The following is a 23,336-nucleotide window of genomic DNA, read 5'->3' as shown; positions in this document are numbered from 1 at the left end:
TAGAGTTCACATACTCAGGTGTCTGGAACCTGCACAGGCTCAGCCTGTTTAAAAATCCTGTAGATGATCTCATTATGTGGTTTGAATAGGCTCTGTGTGGTCAGCATTGCTGCCAGCACCTGAGGGAGCCAGATCTGTCTCTCCCCATTACAAACACATAACAGGCTGGATTCAAAATAGGCTTAGTGTGAAGATGGAGCCTCTCAAAGCTGTTGTGTGCAAGAAAAGTCTGAAATTCCCCAAGAAGGAGCTTTATTTGTGCTCAACGCAGGGTGTACTGAAAGGGAATCATCTCTGTGGCCGGGGAATGGTTTCACTGTATGAACGCTATGCTCAGGGGGCAGCTGAGCCATTTTCATTACTGATAGCACCTCAATCTGTTTGGCTCTTGAACTGATTCATGTTTCTTACATTGGATGTTATTGGCAATAATTCCTTCTCGCTGCCTGCTTTCCTTCCCTTCAAAGGGCAGGAATTCTCTTTTAACTGAGAAATTAAACACTCTCTGGAGTGTTTTAATGAAATCAAAGTTTTGTCTCCGAGTCATCAGTTTTACTCTGTCTCTCAATCATCATCCTTATACTCCTCCCCAGAAAACCCCAAACTAATCAACTTAGCATTGGGCATTCTGAAATGTTTGCTGAGAAAACAGCTCTGTTTTGACAGACAGCAATTATAGCACCTGGGCTATAGGCAGACTTTACAGCTCTTCTGGGGATCTCTTATGAATAGTCACCATGAGGCCAGCACAGCCTTGTGCAAACAAGCTTTGTAACCAAATTGCACTGAAAAACCCCCTTCTTCTCTACCCACACCCTCCCCTCCTAAAATTGCTGAGTAGCCTGGACATTCCTCCTTTACCTATTCTGATTCTGGAAAAGTTCTCAGACTTTCTAAGAAAACGCTATTTAGAGTTATGGAGAGTTACCATGTCATTTAGGTGTATTTATTCAACGTCCCATACACATATGGGTGGGTATCATACACACACAGTATTTGGATCCACTCATTTTATGTTGTTGGATTTTGATTTTTTTTACGACTGTGCAAACTCCACAGAACCTACGAGAGCTTTTAGCGATACAATTGCATGGAAAATTAAAAAGAGAGGTTGTCAATGAATATAAACACAGCTTTTGACTGCCACCTTTGGGGATGCAAATTGTCTGATCTTGTTTCTCATGGTTGAATTGCTCATTGGACATAAACAGCATTTTGTTTGAGAGAGGAAGAAATGCACTGTCTGAGGTCAGGCAGACCTCTGCCACCCATTCTCATTGTTCTCAGAGAACATGGGATTTCTTCTCAACTCTATTTTTCTTCCTCCACTGCTTTGGTTTATGGCTCCAGCACTCCTCATTCTGGAGGGCTTAATAAGAACTATGAATTCTCCCATAGGTAGCATTCTTTTGCTCTTTTCAGTAGTCTTTGCTATTGGAAAAGGAAAAGAAAATGTCTACAATTAGGTAGCTAACTCAGGACATCAAAAGATTGTGAAATGCTAATTTAAACAAAATAATATTGACTAGCCATATTAATGAAAAACTGCCATTAACTTTAATGTTGTAAAGCTGCTACAGCATGATAGCCTTCTTGTTCTAAAACATGCCTTTTCCCAGTGAGTTTTTTGGGCCATTACTCAAAGCAGTATTTTCTAGTAGTGTGGAATAGGTTATATTTAGAGTGTGTATTTTATTTCTGCTTCAAGAGCAGGCTCCTTGCTCTATTTTTAAGTGAACTACTTCAAAATCTTTTGCAGTGAGGTGTACAAGACTGAAAGCGTGAATGACTGACTTTTCAGTGAAGAAGGTGTCTGTTCCAGCCAGGTTGTTTTTGCTTTTCTCCCCTCGGTGTGACCTCTGCTATGAACATGCAGTGGCCTCTGTCAATGTCCTGATGGGGAAGAGAGTCTTTCATAGACCCCTGAGCACACAGTTCTCTTTGCAGTGAGACGAAAAGGCGCTGATCTCTCCAAGGAGCACAGTGACGGCTCTGGAGCCACATGAAAGCTAGTCGTGTTAATCCCCTTGCTATGGCTTGTGGTGAACTTTGGTTACCAAGCTACACCACGGGTAAAGCTTTCATAGGACACACTCATCTAGAGAAAAAAAAGAGTCCATTTGGTATTTGCTATAACCTAAAAAATACCGCCAACCTAAAAAATACCAGGAAAACTGTGGTAAATTTGGCATGTTTCTGAGCATTTCACAGTATTGCTGATGTGCACGCTATTGTTGCACAACTGAGCTCTCAGATCTAAACACCAAAAACAACTGTCTTGATAGAAACAGATGTGATATTAGTTACATTTGAATAGAAAGTTATATGAGTGCTGCCGTAAAATGGAGAGAACGGAAGAGAGATTCCTCACTTGTACAATTTATTCTACGTAATTACCATAATCTTAGTTACCGTTACTTTGTCTTTACCGTATCAGTAAGCAAAAAAGCAAGGCATGAGAGGAAAGAAAAAGTATAGATTATATTTCCTTTTGCTTCTTGACTTTGTTATGGTTTGAACTTATGTTGATAATAGAATATTACTGGGGAGAGCTTTCAGAAGTAGGATTATACCTTTCTAGATAAAACCTAAAAATAAAAACTTGCTTTTTCACTCAGCCTTGGAGGCCATTCTGTTTGTCACAGTTAAAACTTTGCTGCAAATGATTAGCTAGAAAATTCTTAGAAGTATGCCAGTGCTACTTTCTGTTTCATCTGATTTTGTTAAGCAGTTTAAGGTGCTCTCCTGCCAGTCGCTGAATATATTGCTGTTACGATAAATAAACTTGTTGAGATGGAATGACATATAGACTCTTTGGTCAAACCTATATATGTTCATTTAATAAAAGACAAATAGAATGCATAAAGCATAGCTACAAGTAGTGTTATGATTACATTTCTTAACTTCTGCAAGTTTCACTTTGCAACTTTTTTTTTTCTGGTTTTATGTGTATTTTTAAGTAGATAGCTGAAATGGTGGAAATTTTTCAGTAGTATTTAGTGATTTTGAAAGCCATTTAGAAGGCAGAGAGAATTATTTCTCTTAATACAGCCCTTACTAAATTAAGTCGATGGAAATCACAGAATGAAAGAATGGTTGAGGTTGGAAGGGACCTCTGGAGGTCTTCTGGTCCAACCCCCCTGCCAAGCAGGATCACCTAGAGCATGTTGCACAGGATCATGTCCAGGTGGGTTTTGAGTATCTCCAGAGAAGGAGACTCCACAACTTCTCAGGGCAACCTGTTCCAGAGCTCTGTCACCCCCACATTAAAGAAGCTTTTCCTCATATTCAGACAGAACTTCCTCTGCTTCGGTTTGTGCCCATTGCCTCTCATCCTGTTGCTGGGCATCACTGAAAAGATTCTGGCACCAACCTCTTGACTCTTCAGATACTTGTGTATGTTGATCAGATTCCCTCTCAGTCTTCTCCAAGCTAATCAGACCCAGCTCTCTCAGCCTCTCCTCGTATGAGAGATGCTCCCTAATCATCTTCATAGCTCTCTGCTGGACTTGTTGCTGGAGCTCCATGTCCCTCTTTTAGTGGGGAGCCCAGAGCTGGACACAGTACTCCAGGTGAAGCCTCACCAGGGCTGAGTAGAAGGGCAGGATCATCTCCCTTGTCCTGCTGGCAACACTTTTCCTAATGCACCCCACTTGCAAGAGGAGTATTGTCTTTGGTTTCAGAAAGAACATCATTCATATATGCTGTGGTGAAGAAATGATGGACTTTTTTTTTTTTTATGCCAGCATTCAAATTAAAAAGCTTTTTAATTATAAAACTTTGCTGGGTTTGGTTAAGTAAAAATAAAGTAGTCAGCTTAATTAAGATTACTGGAAAAGCAAAGTTAATTTGTTCCATTTTTTCTTCAGTTCAATTAAGCCCTTTTGGGTATTTGTAGTATGACTAAATTACTATTTCACTTGTTTAGACATCTTTTCATATTTCTTTGGATCACATGTGAATTGAACAGAAATGTTTTGCCTTTCTTCTTAGAAAAGCACTGTGGCATTCCATATCTCTCCATTTACAACATAAGAAACTGCTGAAGATGTTATGTGTGTGTTAGGGGTGGTACGCCAAGATTTTTGGTATCTAAGAACACTTAAAGGAATTGGCTAAAGGGAATTTTGGCTTCTTGAAAGTTTAATAAATATTGGAATTCTGGTGAAATTCTAGAAGTTAAGGAAATGCTAAAGTTGTGGAAGTGTTGCAGAATAGGAGGCAGGATGACTAACTAGCTGTAAGTTGATTAACTGGATTAACTGTTACAATTTATGAGCAAAATAATGAATAATCTGATAAAGAATTCTTATAGTGTAAAGAAATAATTAGATAATTAATATCAGTCAACTTGGTTTGTGTAAAATATGTCATGCCAAAAACACATAATGTTCCTTTATTATATCCAAAGTTTGCCTAAAAGAAAACAAACCATTTGTTCAATACAACTAATTCTTGCCTTACATTTGAGTTCTCTAAATGACCAATTCTACCATCATATTATTAGTTTTGAATAGACAATATTCTTAAAGTGAGTGTTATCAGTATTTACCATTTACAATTAAAATTAAGTAGAGCTATATATGTTTGAGCTTCCTTAATATTGGTACTAGTCTTGATGCTAATAATCATTTTATTAGTGAGCTGTAAATAAGTGTAAAATAACAGTCAGTAGAAACTGCAGATGATAAATAAAACATAACATTACCTAACGTTAAAAAGTCATGTATAACAATTTAAATTGCTTCTTTTAATGTGAATGCATTTACACAAAGTGCGTCTGAATACTAGGGATATGAATTGGAATAATATGGAGATATTATACACTGTTTTAAGAGGAATGGCTTGGAAAAGATATTGGGATGTTATAGAAAAATGCAGTGTGATATTGGCTGCAAAAGAAATTTGGCTATATAAAAGTAGGATTAATGACTAGGAATAGAATATGAATTTTACTTTTATGGTAAGTTCTTGGTTATCATGATATTCTGTAGAGTTCTAATGTCTAGAAAGGAAATAATAATGACATTAAAACAATGTTTATTCCAGCAAACAGTCAAAACAAGGATCAGTATCTAGCAAATGAAGCCAGAAAAAATAGGATTAGCAAGAGACCTGACTTTTTGACACTGGCAACGACTAACCACTGGGACAAACTCAGAGGAATAACAGTTAATTCTTCATGGCTTTCTGTCGCAAGTGGTTGTCTTTCTGAGGTTTTCTTATCCTCCAGAGCAAGTCACTGGGTTCAGTGGGAGTAACTGAATACGATGTAAGTATTTGTTCTGTACAGGAAATCGTATAGGATAAAATCTATGAATAAGCCTTGATTCTGCTTGCTGTAAGCTCTGAAACAATCTACAACAGTGAAGGATATCCTTTAAGTACAATAAAAGAAAATAAGCAGGTGGTGGAAGTAGTTTTCTACATAACTGTTTTCACTTGTAGGAAAAGTAATCATGAAGCAAATAGCTTCGTGAGGGTTCCATCCTGGACAAATCTGATGAGTTTAGTATTACTTACATCTGCTTTACCGATCCTTCTCTTTTCTTATCTAGATTGTTTTTTCTACTTTGACCATTTCAATAGCATTCTTTACTTCCTGTGTTTGAATTCTCCCCTAAATTTCCCTAAAACTCTCTCTCCTCTATCACTTTCTCTTACAGTCTCATTCTCTGCAAGTCATCAAGTCTTTTAGGTGTGTTTCGGTATATGTAAGCTTTATGTTCCTGGCTGTTTTTTATGAGGCAGCTTCTCAGGAAATGTTACCTTGTTATGTTTACAATTTTAAGATTTGAAAGAAACTTGACGGGTGAAAATAATCAGGATCTCTTCCACTATTTGCAGAGTGATTCTACAGAACGGCCATAGCCATGAAATGCTTGGAAGGAAGCTTCCTTCTCTTTTCTTATTCACATTCCTCATTGAATGATGTGTGCTGAACAAGTATACCTGTGTGAAACTTTCTTTCATATGATCCATTATGGATTTGAAGGAGCAAAGCCGATTTTCTTCTGTCCAACTTTAGTAGCCACAATTTGTGTGGACATGGGAAGCCTCCATTTGCAATTTTTCATGTTGTTTCTAAGGAGAACAGCAAAAATACATCCAGCATGTGCCTAACCAAGGCACGACAAGTCCAAGGGACTCTAAGAATATAAGTCAGGTCAGTGACAGCTTGCTCTTCTGCAGCCAACAGGTCTATGGGATTTCAGTGTTAAGAAAGAGGGCTCCTCAGGATAATTAGAGCAGAAAATACCCAGTGCTTTGTTTCTTGGCTTAAAGTGAGTTTTCTGTTATTCTTTCTCCTGAAAACGTAACTTGTGGCATAGGAGGCAACATTACTCTTAGGTGAAACTGTGAGTTTTCAGAAGCCTAACAATACCATAATCTGTCACCACTTGGGTTGCTTTCTAGGTGCCAAAACCAAAAGTCAGATCAGTGCCCTAGACTGCAAGGAGAACATCCGTGTTGTAACTGAAATTGCACAGCAGGTTCTTCTGCTTGCAAATAAGTAATACTGTAGGTGAAGGATCTGCTCACTAGTAGAGAAACAAGTGAATTACCTTTCAAGTTTATTTGCTGTCTTAACGTTTTGGGTCAAATTCTGACAGCACAGAAGAGAACTAAAAGCTCAAGTGGAAAGAGAAGTAACAGCTGGAGAACGTGTATTTCTTGGGTGAGGAAGCTATGGCTGAAGAACAGGATTGTATCAGAAGGTTTACTCCACAGTCTCATCCCCCGTGATGTGTTGCGGAAGGAGGTTGTTCCTCGAGGCAGTATTTAGTGTCGAACGCAACAGGCCTGGGGCGAGCGCAGGCCAGCGTGAGGCAGCGGTGGGGCTGAGGCCTATTGTTTCTTTAAGTGGTTGCAGGGCTGTCCAGGTGTCCTGATTTAAAGGCTGCTCCTTGAGACAGGAAATTGTATCTTGTTCTGAGGTTTACTGTAATAAAGTACATAGTCCTAGGGGAATGTGCTGCTGGGTCCATGAATCACTTTATGGGCTGGCTGTTCTGACCTCAGCCCTGTGATTTATTCATGCCATACCGCAGCAGGAATGGCAAAAATGTAACCAGCACATGGTCGTCCCGGCCCCCCCGTCCAACCCAGATGGGCTTTAACTAGAGGCTGCCATAAATCCATAAAGTGAGTTTGCTCGGAGCGGGCAGTTTCACTTGTCTTGCCTGAGAGCTCTGTGCTGTGTGTCTGCGAGGGGTTTGGCGATAGGGGGATCCTCTTACTCCTTGGGCGTTTCTTCACTGCTTCGGTGTTGTGACCTTGTGTAGTGCTTTCAGCCTCTTCTGTGAAGAAGTGAAAATCATGGTGCTCTTATTAAAAAACAAGGCAGCTTTAGGTGTGCAAGATTTTGGTAATCCCCTTTTTCCTTAAAGCTAACAATAAATAAATAAGAGAGAGAGAAAAATAAAAAAACAACACCTGACTCTTCAGCTCAGGATGTCACTGTACTGTGTATTTACAGAGGCGGTTAGATGATGTGCTCTTTGTCAGACCACCAGTGATAGGCATGAAGAATAGATCTTAACTCTCCGCTCCATTTCTGTTTTAAATACTTAGTCATGTTTCTATTTCAATTGACTATGCTTGTTTATGTGTTCTGCAGTTAGCAGTTGTTAGCTTTAAAAATCTCACACCTGTGTTAGATGTGTTGGTGGTCTTTCCATCTCAGTTTTTAAAAGATTTCTTCTACATAAAGCATCTTTATACTTTTTAATACATTCATTGATCCATATACCTCAGAAAATGCTCAGATTTTTTTCCCCGGTGTTATGCAAAATACTCATTACTTAAGGATAGTCTCAGGATCAAAAGTTGTCCATATTACCCTGCCTCAATTATTTTCTGCCATTGTTCCCTGTGAATCTCTATACAACTGAGTGTAAATCTCCATTGTGTATTCTTGTAACAAATTTGTCTGTCTTAATTTTATCATTTAAAATAGTTTAGACATTATAAGGAACCAATAGAAGTCTAATATTTTGTAAATAATACTATTAGAATGAAGAAGCTGTAACCTAGAAAGCAGTCCTCTTCTTTGCAACATGCTCAAATGTCTGCCTTAACCTTCTCATCCTGAGATCAGCCTTGGAAAATATGTTTAATTCTTCTGTAAAGCAGACAGAAGTTAAACAACTCGGAATTTAGCAAGAATTTTTATTGCAAGAAATTAACCTAGCCACAAATCTTACACCTAAGCAGATGCCAAATTATACTTCTTAGCAATTGTACAACCAATTAAAGGGCATCTTTATCAAAACAAGCAAGAATTTATTTAAATGGAAACTCCCATGCCTTCTGTTATCTATATGCAGACAAGATTTCTGGAGAGATGGACTCTGTGATAGCAAGCAGGTTTAAGTTTGTTTTAAGGTAATCATGTTCTTTTCTATTTCATATGCTTGAAATCTGAGTTTTTTACTTTTTCTAAGATACTAGAGGTCCATTTACATGTGATAATGTTTCTTCAATGAAGTGATTTTCATGGGTGCTTCATGTAGTTTTAAAGTAAAGGATAAACAGAACTTCAAATCTGCTCAATAGAAAAGGTGTTGTGAGCTGGAATATGTGCTAAAATGGTGGTGGTTTGCTTGTTTGTTCTTCAAATTCCCTCACACATGAATGACTTACTGTCACTTTCAACATGTTGCTTAATTTTTATGCACTTGTTTCTCATTATAAAACATAGACAATAACAGCTTATTTTGAGATTATTGACCTTCATTAATTTGTTTATAAAACCTTAAATCTGTACATGAAAAAGAAAGCTTTGTACAACATCATATATCATGATGAACAGGGATCTGATAATAAAGGGTTGTCAGGAGTCTATTTTCAAGGTTTAGATCAGGCTTAACAGCACTTATTCTGGAGCAGAACATGCATACTCAGTCTCTTAAACTGTTTTACAGCATATAGCTTCAGTTTCTTCTCATTCTTCCCCAGAACTGGGACTGGATAGAGATAAAAACAGAAGAAGACGGTGGGATGCTTCCTACATACTGTTGAATGCCAGCTGCTTTAGTGTAAGCATCTGGAAAATTGTTTATCTTCAGAACTCATCAGAATATATTGTAATGCCAATTCAAACAAATCTTCTGCACTGAGCGTCTGCAAGTAGCTGCACCTACCTTGGTCTGGAAAAAGAAAGGAAATGAAACTTCTCAGGCCTCTTCTGTTGCAATTACAGAACTAAGCATATCCAAATTTTATCCATAACCACTGACAACTGCTCCATTCCTGTCCTTGAACCTTTCAACAACTTCTGTTTGCTTAGAAACACTTTTTTTTTTTTTTTTTTTTTTTTTTTTTAGCACTAATACAGCAGTCATTGAAGCTACCACGAGCAGAAAGCAAAGTGATGCCTCAGTGTTGAATGATCCATCATCGTTTTTTGTCTGATGCTGCTATCCCTAGCCATATCCAGGCACTTGACAGTTTTTATACTCCCTTTTCAATCCATCCCCTGGGCAGCAGCAGCAACAAGAAAAGCCTGAAGTACAGGTAGTAAGTGTTAGGATTAGGATGGAACAGATGTCAGCATTAGTGCTGCCGTAGTTACTATCACCAAATGCTAAGACACCCTTTGCAGAGGTAATGTAAACAATCCCATAAGCTGTGTTTGACCTGAGAGGAAATATATCTTTTAGAGATGAAACAAAGTGGTTCTGGAAGAAAGGCTTGCACAAGCATACAAAAGAACCCTCAAAGAAGGAGGAGGAATTTAGGAGAGATGTATCCAGGTTGGTCATCAAATAGTCAGCAAGTAATGAAAGCAGTTTGTAACTCTAGAGAGAAAATTTGTTGAAGAGCAGAGGAAAATTAAGTTGTTTGTGAAAGAACAACAAAAAGAAGTAGCTCTACACATCTGGTATGTAAAATGAAACCAGATGTCACCAGGATAATGGCAATTAATGGATAATAGGATAATATGCGCAGCTAGAATGTGTGTAGAAGTTGTTCAGGAAAGCTAGAAATGGTAGGCATACATTAAAGATACAGGAGATTCTGAGGAAATTTAAAAGAAAAAAAAAAAGTGACAGTATGAGGACTTAATAACTTAAGGACCATAAAAGGAGTGGATGATAGCCTGGTATTGACTTTAGGCATAGACGTGTGGTAGAGGTAAATAGCAATGGAGAAACATGTTTTTCTCAGACATTTAATTACTGGATACAAATCAGAGAAATTGCTGCACTTCTTGACAAAATATTTACTTGATCATCAAAAAGTAACATTGTTAAAGACTTCAGGATGGTAATTAGTGTTGATGATGCTAGAGAGGAAATCATCACCAAAACCAACTTCAGCTGGAGTGACCATGAATTGAGTATACATATATTTAAATTTTTAAAAGCTGTACAAAATACTTGAAAAAATAAGAGTATTTGCAAGTAAATTGAACAGAGGAACTCAAGGATTTGAGTGTAAAGGAAGCAGGGAATTTATAAATGAAATGTCCAACAAAACTTTGAGGTCTCAGTATCCCAAACAAAGAGAAGAAAGTGTAAGGAAGAGTTACAAACCTAATTGACTCTTATCTGCATCCAAACAAAATTAGGAGTGTGCAGCAGTATGCACATCACCTTAAAAAATAACCAAGAAAGAGAGCTGTTTTTTGGAGGCAGACATTATAGGAATAAAGTGAGAATTGTCATAACTGATGTTGTATTATATTATCCAAAGGAAATTAAATAATAAGACATTTTATATGTATGAAATAAAAAGATCAGGAAAAGAAGTGGAACTCACAATGCAGTGGGGACAGGGCTGGGATTAACAGCAGTATGCATATCATACTGAAAGTAAATGAATGCCTTCACCTTAGTTTCCAGTGAGCAGGCTGATAAAACATAAAGAAAAGAAGGCATGATGACATATTGGAATGAGTATATCAATTATGGAAACAAGACAGATGCAAAAGTAAGTGATAATTACACCAACCAGAAATAACAGTCATGATAGTCATTTAGCAAGGAGGTCAATTCTCCATCAGTTAAAATCTTTGATTCAAGTCTGTAGGTTGGATAGTTTCTTCATCCAACTATGTTGTAAGTCATGTCTTGATCTTTTCACAGGATCAAAGACCACACCAAGACCGCAGTATTGCAATCATTGTTGACTGACACAGCTGAAATTTCTTTCTACCAGCTTTCACCTGGAGGGTGATTCACACAGACATAATTAATTAAAGAACAATTGTTTTCACTTTAGCACTTCTGGTTGTTTGATGTGTTATAATCAATGTGAATACCATGATTCACTTTTATTCTTAAGCTTGGACTGTACTAGTCTTGACGCTGTAGCAGTGTCTTGAGCTTCAGTTCCTTTAGGGATAAGGAACCTGTGGACAGATTTTGGTTTCTCCTATTTAGCCAGGGTGAAGTTATAACTGGATCAACAGGTTTCAGGGATACACAGTCAGTAGTGCTGACACCAGGGAGGGAGCAGGAACCTGAAAATGGGAGGACAAAACCATCTTCTTCAACAAGAGCCCTGTCTTATGTCAGCTTAAGCTGATTGTGAAACCACACGCTAAGCCAAAGCTCAACCTGTACTTTACTGTGTCACAGGAAAGAAACAAGAGCTGCCTTTCTTATAACGTAATTTTTCAAAATCTGTTGTACATATTCTGGTGGACTGTATTGCCTGGATAGAAATTATACCTTAATTTATGCTCTATTTGGACTGCTGTTGAACTATAGAAGAAGGCAGACAGTGCAAGGAATTCCCTCTCAGAAAAGTCAGCTCTGTGGAACTCAGAAGCCTTGTGCTTCCTCTCTGGTTTCTACATCAAAGGCTGGTCAAACAAGGATAGTTACTACCCTTTATATGGACAAATCACTTATAATATCAAATGTCAGGATTCTAAAATGTGCCATCTTCAGAATCCACCGCTCTTCAGAGGCAAGTAGGTAAGGCTCATACTCAGTCAGTCTAGCAGCTGTGTGTAGCAGCCCCTTTCTCACTGGAGGAATTAATAAAAATAGTTTAGTAAACTAGGAGTTGACTGGAAAATCCCTTTGCAAAATCCTTTGATTTTCTTCTGGAACCATTGGCAGGCACAGACAAGACCTGTACTGAAATTCTGAGTACTCAGAGCTCAGACGTGAGCCTGACTATGATGCTTCTACGATTCTAAGCATTTAGTATGTTAGAGAAAAGTTGCATAGAAAAGTCCAAATATGATATTAGCAACTTTTTTTTTTTTAACAAGTGCGGCACAAGTGATAATGCTACCTATGTCTAAAGGCAACATTTGCTATTATCACGCTATTCGTGCAATAGAAAATTAAAGGAGCATCTCTTGTGACCCCACAACTCTATTCAGAAAGAATGTATATGTTTATCTCTTGTTTTCTAGTTGTGTTCACTTGTATGTGATGACATTGAAGAGAACAGTGAAAAGGTGTAAATTCAGGAGGCTTCAGTTTGCTAATGGCAAATGACTTCTGATTTTTTTTTCTCAGTTTATCTGAATTCTTTCTTACAAAAGACAGTTCTTACTATCATTGTAATTTGCTATTTTATATCACAGATACTTTAAATGACATTTTACATTTGAATCTATCACATTTTAAATGTCTCTGATAGAAAAGCAGTAAAATCTTGATCAGTGTTTTCTGTAGGATTTGAGTAAGTATGGCAGCTGTGAAAATCTAGATCATGGGGTTGAGAGACTGTTGAAATGCTGTCCACACAAGACAAAGGTAACTTCTTGATTCAGAAAGGAAATACAAGAATGAAAGAAATAATATTATCCCTTTGATTGAGGGTGTATGTTTGTGTTTGAAAAAATAATTTCCCAAATTAATTGCATTTTTTTTTTTTGCCATTTCCAAAGTAATTTCCCAAATTACTTTCAGCCTGAGGTTTGAATACTGCCAGCTGTAATTAAAAGAACAGGTAGTATATTGCATTTTTCCCACCTTATTGCAGCAAGGTGTTGCTACTGTTTCTTTTAGGTAAGTATTTCACTCACTAAGGGTTTGTACTCCTTCTTTGTGTTTTTTGTATGGCAGCATCTTAAATACTGATGAAATTATAGCTGGTGCAGCATTTGGCAGCTGTTTTCAAGTAAAGTTCCGGTCTGTTAGTATATTAAAATGGTGTTCCCTGATCTTGCTGTCTGTATTTGTCCATGTTGTTTAAGAACCTAATTTTAGTATCTAGAACTTTGTGTGAGCTGCCTCCTACCTTAAGAGGTACTGCAGGTGCAGTAAACAGAGTTGCAGGATGCTGGGTTCCACTTGCCAGGGGCTCAGAGTGTCATAATCTGGAATTCTCTCTGTGTGGTCCAGAGCAGTCTAAGTTTCTTCATTTTCTGAAGATATTCTGTAGCCAGACAAAAAAGTGGGAAAAAAAACAACGCTGAGTTTAGAACTATCATTGTAGATGCATTGACACAGTTTATTATGAAAAATATGGCATTAACGCTAGGATAACCATCCCATTGGGTCAGATGTTTTGTGTATTATATTGGTAATTACTTGTTGATAGTTTATCAAATGTCACTCAGCCAAACAGTATTGTTCTACTAAACTTATGAAATTACTACATACTGTGTCCTAACACTTCTATGTTCTAAGCTGCTGCCTAAATGTCTGTCTGTCATAAAACTGGAAATTTTATCAGAATCTCTTTGTCTGATAATTTATGTTGTTGTTACTTTGAAGGGAGAGGTTTTTTAATTCATATGATATTAATATAGTTCTTATTTTAATGGTGATTTGCCGTTTTAAGTCTTAAAAATATCTGTGATAGAAAAACATTAGAAATTCGATCAGCATTTTCAGTAGGCTTTGAGTAAATGCTGTGAACTAAAATCACACAACTGAAGCAAGTACTGCCCAACTAGTAGCTCTTTCTTTCTGTGGAGACTGATGGCAGAACAGCTGGAGACTAAACAGTTTATAAAATAGCAGAACCTTTCTACATCTAAACCTTGCATACTAAAGGCATACCAAGCATAATTACAGTTTATCCTAGTATACCAACTTGAGAACCCTGGCAGGTCAGTCATTCCTCACAGAAGAGCAACAGTCTCCGTTGAAGGAGCTGACTGGATTGCTGTGAGCTTGTAGAGCTTGTACCTGCCTGAGTGGGTTTAATGAAATCAGGTTTCATATAATTAACCCAAGTCCTCAGTGGCATTAAGATCAATGCTGCTGCTGATCTCAATACTGCTTTTAAGTTATTTCATTTGCACTTTCAGAAATATTCTATATAGGAATGAATCTCATAATTTGGAATTATATAGATAATATGTTTGTAACATTTATATATGGAATTTGTGTTCTTCCTGAATTATGAAACAATATTTTAATGAATATTTAAAATATTTATGCTTTGAAGCATCATTAAGTGTTGATTGCAGCCTGTTACTCCTCTTAATTATATAGCTAATAATTATTCCTATGTTAACATCCTCAGAACTGTGCTGTATAGTTTAAAACCTCTTTGTAAAGTTTATTTTCTGACAGTTTTTACCAAAAGGATTCCTCTCCTTTACTAGGAAAGAGCTGTGAAGGACTGCATGGTCTCCCGAAACCAAGTGCTATAGGGAACCATTTAAAGACATCTTGATGTGATTATTATTTGTATGCCAAAGAACAAGCATGGCTACTCTGGTAGTTAAAACACTTAAAATGTTGCTGATGAACCTTTTTTAATCTTCTTTGGCTCATCCTGCTACAACTCCTTATCTAGGAATCCAGCATATTAGTCCTGCTGTGCTGAGGGTTACTGAGTAGTTAGAAAGTCTCACGTCCCTGTTTGCAAAAGTATGCTGTGGTTCTTGGTAACTAAATCTGTATGAGCTGCAGTTTGCTATTTTCCAGGCTCATTCAAACACCTGGTCACTCAAGCTGCAGATCTCTTATTTATCCTCACCCAGACCCATATGAGAAATCTCATCTCAGCTGTGTTTGTCTTTTTCTAGGGCCTCTGTAAACAGGTATATGAGATGCTAGCACCTGCCATTTTTACTAAAGTCACTGCAGCTGAAGCGTTCTTTAAAAATAATACTCTTCAGCATCTGAATTTAAATGTTGTATAACTTTAAGCCCTGTCTGCTGTGCTGCAGAGAGGTTTAGAAAATACTGATTTGCTTAATGCCTTCTAGTTCTACAGTCTTAGTGATATGTAAGTGTATAATAGTACATTGTTCTCTTTTTTAGCTTTCATCCAAAAAAAAAAATGTTTTCTGTGGCTGAGGGACATTCGTAAAGCTTTACCTTGAATCAAGACCTGTAGTGAAAACCAAGATGAAATTTAAACTGTTGCCATCTTGTCCTGTTATTTTCCCAAAGACAGACATTCACATTCAAGAGATGTGTCTTTGCATACTGTTCTTTGTTGTGTTTTGACAAAAGTACATGTATTAGGATAGCCAGCAGATGCTATGGGACTACCTCATCAGGAATGCTTTATAGGCTTAGAATATTTCTCATTGGAAGAATTCAATCATGGCAATTTTCAATGACTTCTCATCTCTGCAGTCTTCACTACCTTCCATAAAATATTTAAATCCTCTGAATCTATCTATATCTTAGAGTTGGAGTCATTCATTATCACCATGTCTTTGGTATCAGCTGTGAGAACTCTCAGACCCAGCTGAAATGCTGAGAAAAGGGAGACTTTTTGGGTGGGTGAATCAGAAGTATGCCAGAGGACAGCTATATTGCCATATCAAGCTTCAGAATATATCCACCACTGTCTCTTAAGAATTGAATTTACCTGTCTTGGTCCAACTCCAGTCTGTAGCAGTCATAATTCCCATTCAGTGAAAAGGCTTCAGCCTAATTCTATTTTCACTAGATTTTCTTGTTCTCATAATACTATGTTAGGCCACTTTAAAGCCTCCTTACTGCTTATGAGTGGCAGTAAAGCCTTGGCACAGGCTACAGCACCTGCCCAAATGGGGGGATAAATAGAATCATGCGCTCATTTAGGTTGGAAAAGACCCATAAGATCACCAAGTCCAACCATTCACCTAACACTACCAAGTCCACCACTAAACCAAGTCCCTAAGCACCATGTCCACGCAACTCTTAGAATACCTCCAGGGATGGGAACTCCACCACTTTGCTGGGCAGCCCCTTCCAGTGCCTGACAGCACCCTCTCTGTTAAGAAATTCTTCCTCATATCCATCCTAAACCTCCCCTGCTGTGACTTGAGGCCATTTCCTTGCATCCTATAGGCAGTGTTCCCCCTGCTGAGTTACAGTTGCTACAGAAATACCCGACCTAACCTACGTTATTTTAAAAGATCAACCATCTTGGGTTTTGCAGCAAGTACATGCTTTGCCTACCTCTTAGGACATTTGCAGTGTTGTAAACTAGAGATACACTTTGCAGACCAAGCAAAGGCTATACCACTGGCTGCTACCTAAGCTGAAGTTGAGCCTATACTACTGACTCCAGCACTTCTGACCTAGGTTTGTTCTTGTGCTACTACACCCTTCTCACAGCAGCCCATTTTTCTTCTTCTTACAACCTCACCTTCTCTTACCGTAAGTTCTTCTGGCCTGTGTGGGGATAGCAGCACTTGAGAAGGGAAACTACTAGAAATTAATATCGCTCTTCAGACACAAAAAAATTATTTTACTTGGTGATATTTGTTCTTTCCTGGCTTCTGGAAGCATTGTAGCAATTCCAAGTTCTGCTGAACATCATTAGCAGTGCACCATTACAGACATGTCTCCTTTTCAGCAGAGGTGACAGTGAAATTTATACTTCTCCCTTATTAAAGATTATCCAATTAGCTTGTAGAATTAAAAAGTACAGCTAGTATGCATGTATCACATCAGAGGATATTTTTCTTATTTTGGTTCAAACTTCATCTTGCATCAGTTCCAGAAAAGATTCAGAAAGACACAACTCCTTTCTCCCCACTTCTTGACCAACAACCCCATTTCACATAGTAGGATGCTTGTTTTCTAAGCCATTGTGATTAGTATTATGCAGCAATGAATTGATAACAGATCGCTTCTCATATCTCATTGTCCTGGTCCTGGAGTTTTCATTTAAGTAGAGATGAGCAACAAAGGATCTGATTGCAGAAGGTATGCATTATATGCTATTTGAGGCACCTCAAATTTCCATGCCAGAGTAATGGCTACATAGATACTGTTACAGAGATATTCTTGGCTCTGGTCCTGAATCATCAGCAAGGATTGTGGATTTACTATTAAAAGAATAAGTGTTTCTTTAGAATCAAAACAGATTACTCTAAAGAAAGTGAAAATTACCAGAACTCCGAACCAGTCTGTCTTTCCCAGGACACTGATAGCCAGAAAAAGCAGAGGTCGTGTATCATGTTCTGTCACTTCATTCTATTGATATTTTTCATGTTTCAGGCAGACATCCAAAGCTGGATACTTTTCCATACAGCAAAAGCAACAGAAACAAAGTTGCAGTAATAGTGCAACCATTATCAATTGTTCCCACACCTCTAATCTTGACACTGCAACTGGGATTCTGAGGTGCACCTTTTCCTTTCTTCTTCTCCTCATTTCTGTTAGATCACCAGAATATCTGTATTTCTCCATATAATAAATGTATATATCTTTCAAATATTCTGAAACATCTAAAAATGCCTGACTTTGTGGTATCATGTCATGAAGTACAAGGAATAATTTAAGGTGCTGTGTTTTCTACATACAGTCTAGGCAATATCCAGGTACCCTCTAAACAGGATCTGTCAAGTTTCTGATGTGTTGGTAGTCCACCTAAGGCAAGCTTGCTCTGTTAGTATGTACAAGAAATGCTTGTATAAATCCAGAGATGAATTCCAGACATTGAAAGTCCATCCTGTATGTCCATTCTGCTGTCAGATAGTGAAAAATTTTGTCTGTTGAAATACACACTTTTTCTTCTTGAAATGCATGGGGTTTTTGTTGTTGTTTTTACTTTTACATACATATATACTGGATATATAGCTTTAATTGAGATCCTTAAAAGAGCAAGTATCTGTATATGGGTAACTTCAGCAAAACTGGTAATCACTGGACCAACAGAAGGGACAAAGATCAAATCTTAGCAGTGGTTTGATTTTTTTGTTGTTGTTTGTTTGTTTGTTTTAATGCTCTGCCTGTGCAGAGGTCTTCAGCTTTAACTGGCATAAATATTTGTAAGAGCAAGGTCACAGACTGGGATCAGAAGGAAGCCAGGTCATACATCATCATCCTCTTCTCACTTAATCTGTAATCCATAAGAAAAAAGTTCTTCTTCCATTCCCAACTATCATTGATGTGAAAGCAGCAGTGAACTTTCTCATCAACGAATCTCATCTATTCACCTATTGTCTTAGCAAAACTCCACACCTTTCAAGTGAGAGATGTGTATTTAGTTTTTTTCACCTGTAAAAATAACAGGAGTTTTTTTCAAAAGGGATATCTCATTCCTACAACTCCTTAAGAGAAGCTGCTTCAGAAACTAGTGGCTTCTGCTCTGGTGCTGTGGAGTGCACACGCCGTTCACATAACTCTTCTTTATCTGTGGTCCAAAGTGGTGTGCTGGCTACTGCTGCACTCGGTTAAAGGGTTGCAACCCTGAGTTTCTCAGAGGCTACTGTCTTCTCAGATCTGTCAGCATAACTGCATGTGTAGATGTTGCTTGGTCCCATTCTATTAAAATGATGTGTTGAGGGTGTTTAAAGAGGAAAAACTATTGTTCGGACTTTTTAAAAGGGCAAGGTCAAGAAGCAAATATATGTGCTGTTATTCTTACAGTTTGGAGGGGGGATTAGCATTTATCCAGGACAGTAAATTCTTCATCAAACTCAGCTGCAGCCAATGCAAACTATCTGATTACATCCTACTTATTTAGGTATGCATCTCCCTATATCCTTGATTTAAGCCCTGAACTCCCTGATGGAACTATTTCACTCCCCATTCTCAGGCACACTGCAGTAATAGATGCATCTTTTCATGCAAGGTCATAAAAAATGAGAAGCTTTCAGCATCTAACATAAAATTTTCTGTATTCCAGTAGTACCAATTGTTTCTCTTTCTAAGCCATCAGTTTCAAAGTCCTGTGGATATATATATTGGATATATATGTTTAAGACATCAATATTAAATGGTAGCAGCGTCCATTTGTCCCATTCTTTTCAAATTTGCTCAGTCATCTCTTCACTCACAGGGAGCCTGATGAGTACTTGTTGCAGCAAGTATTTTTGTTTTGTCACAATTAAAAATTCCTAACTAAGATTAAAATTAAGTTAAGATGTTTGGAAAGAAGATGCAGAAAGGAAATGAGAAAGCTGACTTAGTCTCCTTAAGGATTGATAATAGATGAATTAGAAAAAGCAAATTAAGTGTCAATACTACCCTCAACCGTGTGCCATTGTTACCCGAAGTCACCAGATTGTGATGGTGACGCTTGATTAAAAAAAGATCTTGACAACAGAAGGATGTAATGGTATAATTAACATCAATCTTAATTGTTTACACTAAGCTTCTTTAACATTCACTATATCTTTAATAAACAACTGTTTATGCAATAGCATTAGCATAATAATTTCTGTTGACATGATTAGCAGAATAATTTTAGCACCTTTGGTTATTCTTTAAAAAGTTTCTCAAATTATCAACATTAATATGCTATTTTTTATACATAATGAGGTCAAAATTTGGATTATTTGGGAATTTGGGATCTTTACAACTTTAACTCCATTTGCAATTAAAGTTTTAAAGAAAAGGTAGATATGAAAGGTGTAAGTTCCAAGTTCCTCTTTCTTCGTATACTCCTGCCTGATGCCATATTTCAAATGGCCACAAAAGGTTAGAAAGGATTTCTATTCTATCCCTTCTTCGCAAGGTGAATACTTCTGTTATGAGAGGGGGGACAAGCCACCCCTGTTGGAGAATAAGGTCAATTTTTTCCTTTATGTCCTGTTGCACATCTTTACTTAACCACAGCACCTAAAGGTGAGAATTAAGGTCAAAGGGCAGAAATAGTTGGTTTTCCTAACATACAGAAATCCTTTGAGTTCATTTGAGAACTGCTCTTTTATTGACAGGGTTATTATCTGTATCTCCCCTCTTTCCAGTATCTACAAAACGTTTCCGAACTGCAAGGGTATTTGTGAGAGGTTTTTTTGCAATTGGGTAGGAGTGTGATGAGTTATTTCTAGATCAAGTTCTTATATTACTAAGGATTTTTTTTGCTTACAGCATTTTTGCAAAGCTGAAAAAGGTTTGTGATGAGAGCAGGCCTACCTTTCCCTTCCGACATGCATCTGAAGAGCTCATCACTAAGTTAGTTGCTCACAAAAAAGTCAAAGAATAGATCAAGCATCCTTGAGGGCATCTATTTCAACATCTGTCATGTAGCACAAAAGTGTCTGTGTTGTTGTATGCTTCTGGGAATACACGGTGTTGCTCAAGTGATTTCAATAAACTCGTCACATGCCACCTTCCTTCTAAAATAGCTACATGAGTAGACAGCATAACCTAACAATAATTTAGCACGGAAGTCTTACGATTAGTCAAGTATTTCTGTGTGCATTCTTAAAATCCATTCTGGATATGTTTAGAACATTATAAAGAATGAAAATGTTATCTGAAGAAGCAATAAATGGTTGTTATTAAAAAAATTAGGAACTGAATGCAGAATTATAACTTTATTATATGTTTTTCTTATCCTATAAGCACTATCATCTTGGGGCAGGCATCTGGGTCTGACTTCCAGCTCCACCAATGGACATAACCAGGACAACCACATTTATATCTGCCCAGCAGAGTTGCACGCTCTTACAATGTCTATGGTATATGGTATGTCTATGGTTCTTTGTTAAGTGCTCCTACTTTTGCAGGATAATCATGTATCTGTGTTTTTCAGACAGGAAGCCCTTCTTGCTGCCATCAGTGAAAAAGATGCCAATATTGCTCTGCTAGAACTTTCATCCTCCAAGAAGAAGACCCAAGACGAAGTGGCTGCACTCAAGCGAGAGAAAGACCGCCTCGTACAACAGCTCAAGCAGCAGGTGGGTAGAGGAGGGATAGGAGAGAAACCAGTTGGTAATTTGGTGTGACATTATTATTTTGGTTGATGGAAATAATAATGCATAATCCCTTTGTCTGTTGGGACAAAAAGTACATGAATAACAATTTCAAACTAGCTACTGAGCATGAAGACTTTAAAACATGGTGGGAATTAAACAGCCACCATAATCAGAGAGGTTTCCTTATATCACTGCTTTTGTCGTACACGTGCTACACTATGTAGGAAACTGTGAATGAAAAAGACATTTATTCTTAACTTCCGTAGACTCAGGGAAATTGAGTGATACTTCTTTTGGTGTTCTATATTTGCCTTGTCAGGGAGGAAGCATAAATGGATGAAATTTGTCCTTGCCATAAAGGTCAAATTGAACCATATTACACCACACGGTCTCTGTTGTGGTTTCTAATCTGTGACAGAAGCTCATAAAGGAATGCTGGTTACTTGAGTGGAATCTGGGAGGCCACGTGAGTGGGGAGATCAGTCCATTTCTATTTCTGTCCTTCTCCTGTTCCTATGACCTCTCTGTGTTAGTACAACAATCAGAAAAACTATGTTTCCATTCAAGCCCATAAAATGTTGTTTCAGTATTAAATGCAAAGTGAAAAATATATTACTGATAAAACACTGTGGAAGCAGAAGGCAACGCTGACAGTAAGAGATCCAGGATCTGGGTAGATTTTAAACTTCAGCACTTTTGTTGGATTCTTCTGTGTTAGCGCCATGCCACATTCCCTGTAAGAACATGTAATACTGATCTTGTCAGCCCAGTATCAACTGTTTCAGTACCATTGATTCCATCTTCAAGAAGTTTTATCATGCACAGCATTTCATCTGTCAAACAGATGATTTCTGTTGAGGTCAAGAACACTAAGACAAAACCAGGTCTCTGCAGTAATAAGGGATTTCTCTGTGTAGGACTTGTTCTCCAGGCCCCTCACCAGCTTGGTCGCCCTTCTCTGGACCCGCTCAAGCACCTCGATGTCCTTCTTGTAGCGAGGGGCCCAAAACTGAACACAGTACTCGAGGTGCGGCCTCACCGGAGCCGAGTACAGGGGGACGATCACCTCCCTAGCCCTGCTGGTCACACTGTTTCTGATACAAGCCAGGATGCTGTTGGCCTTCTTGGCCCCCTGAGCACACTGCTGGCTCATATTCAGACGACTGTCCACCATCACTCCCAGGTCCTTCTCTGCCTGGGGAGTTGGGCTTGTTCAGCCTGGAGAAAAGGAGGCTCAGGGGTGACCTTATTGCTCTTTACAGATACCTTAAAGGAAGCTGTAGTGAGGTGGGGGTTGGTCTGTTCTCCCACATGCCTGGTGACAGGACAAGGGGGAATGGGCTTAAGTTGCGCCAGGGGAGTTTTAGGTTGGATCTTAGGAAGAACTTCTTTACTGAAAGGGTTGTTAGGCACTGGAACGGGCTGCCCAGGGAAGTGGTGGAGTCACCATCCCTGGAGGTCTTTAAAAGACGTTTAGATGTAGAGCTTAGGGATATGGTTTAGTGGGGACTTAGTGTTAGGTCAGAGGTTGGACTCGATGATCTTGAGGTCTCTTCCAACCTAGAAATTCTGTGATTCTGTGATTCTGTGTGCTTCTGCTTTAGGAAACACAGGTAGGTTACTGGCTGTGTATTTTTAAGATGGCAATTATTTAAATTTTAATTTTACAACAGTAATTGTATAGTTTCACAACAGCTTTAAAATGAGTGGGAGATACAGTGTACTTATTTACTTTTGAGCAACAGTTGTAATTACTTTCACTTGTCATCCAGATGACTTTCTACTAGAATGGGATTCAGAAGTGTTCGCAGCAATGTAAAGCACGTATTTTCTTCTTTTAATTGTTGGTAGACGTAACAGCCTTAGTATATGTTAATACTTGTTCTAAGAGAAATTGGAAATTTTTATTAGCAGTTCTTGTCCTGAGTTTAAATGCTAGCTACTTCGTGCAACTTGTCCTTCTGAGTTTCCTTCTGATTATCCTTGGCTGGTAGACAGAATGATCTTTAGGGATTTTTTTTCTACCAAAGATTGTGTGTATGCAATTTATTTATTAATGTTGTGGTTATCTGTAGTGACTTAGGTTTCACTTAGTTGATTTTTAGTATTGCTGTAGTTCACATCATTATTTTTCAGTGATGGTAAGTCCCATAATATATATGGTTCCTAAAAAGACATTTCCCTTAAGGATGCCCATTTTAAGTGCTTTTGTGCATAGGCGTGGGATAATTCATTTCCAAAATAAACTTCAAATGCACAAGAGATTAACCTGAATTTGTCCTTGCTATGAAGTGAGACCAATTCTGGGCTG

General features: G+C 38.0%; 1 protein-coding gene across 15 annotated transcripts in view; it reads left to right on the top strand.

Moving 5' to 3' along the window:
- Positions 1-23,336, top strand: part of ERC1 (ELKS/RAB6-interacting/CAST family member 1) — a 302,166-nt gene that overhangs the window by 217,968 nt on the left and 60,862 nt on the right. For 14 of the 15 annotated variants that reach the window (XM_068661239.1, XM_068661266.1, XM_068661249.1 and 11 more), the window contains one exon: positions 20,863-21,007. In XM_068661239.1, the coding sequence (XP_068517340.1) occupies positions 20,863-21,007 (145 nt within the window). Of the gene's footprint in view, positions 1-5,049; positions 5,194-20,862; positions 21,008-23,336 lie in introns of those variants that run through there. The other variant, XM_068661313.1, reaches the window with a different exon arrangement.

This window comes from Anas acuta, chromosome 1 (assembly GCF_963932015.1).
Source record: "Anas acuta chromosome 1, bAnaAcu1.1, whole genome shotgun sequence".
Lineage (NCBI taxonomy): Eukaryota > Metazoa > Chordata > Aves > Anseriformes > Anatidae > Anas > Anas acuta.
This window is presented reverse-complemented; position numbering and strand designations above follow the sequence as displayed.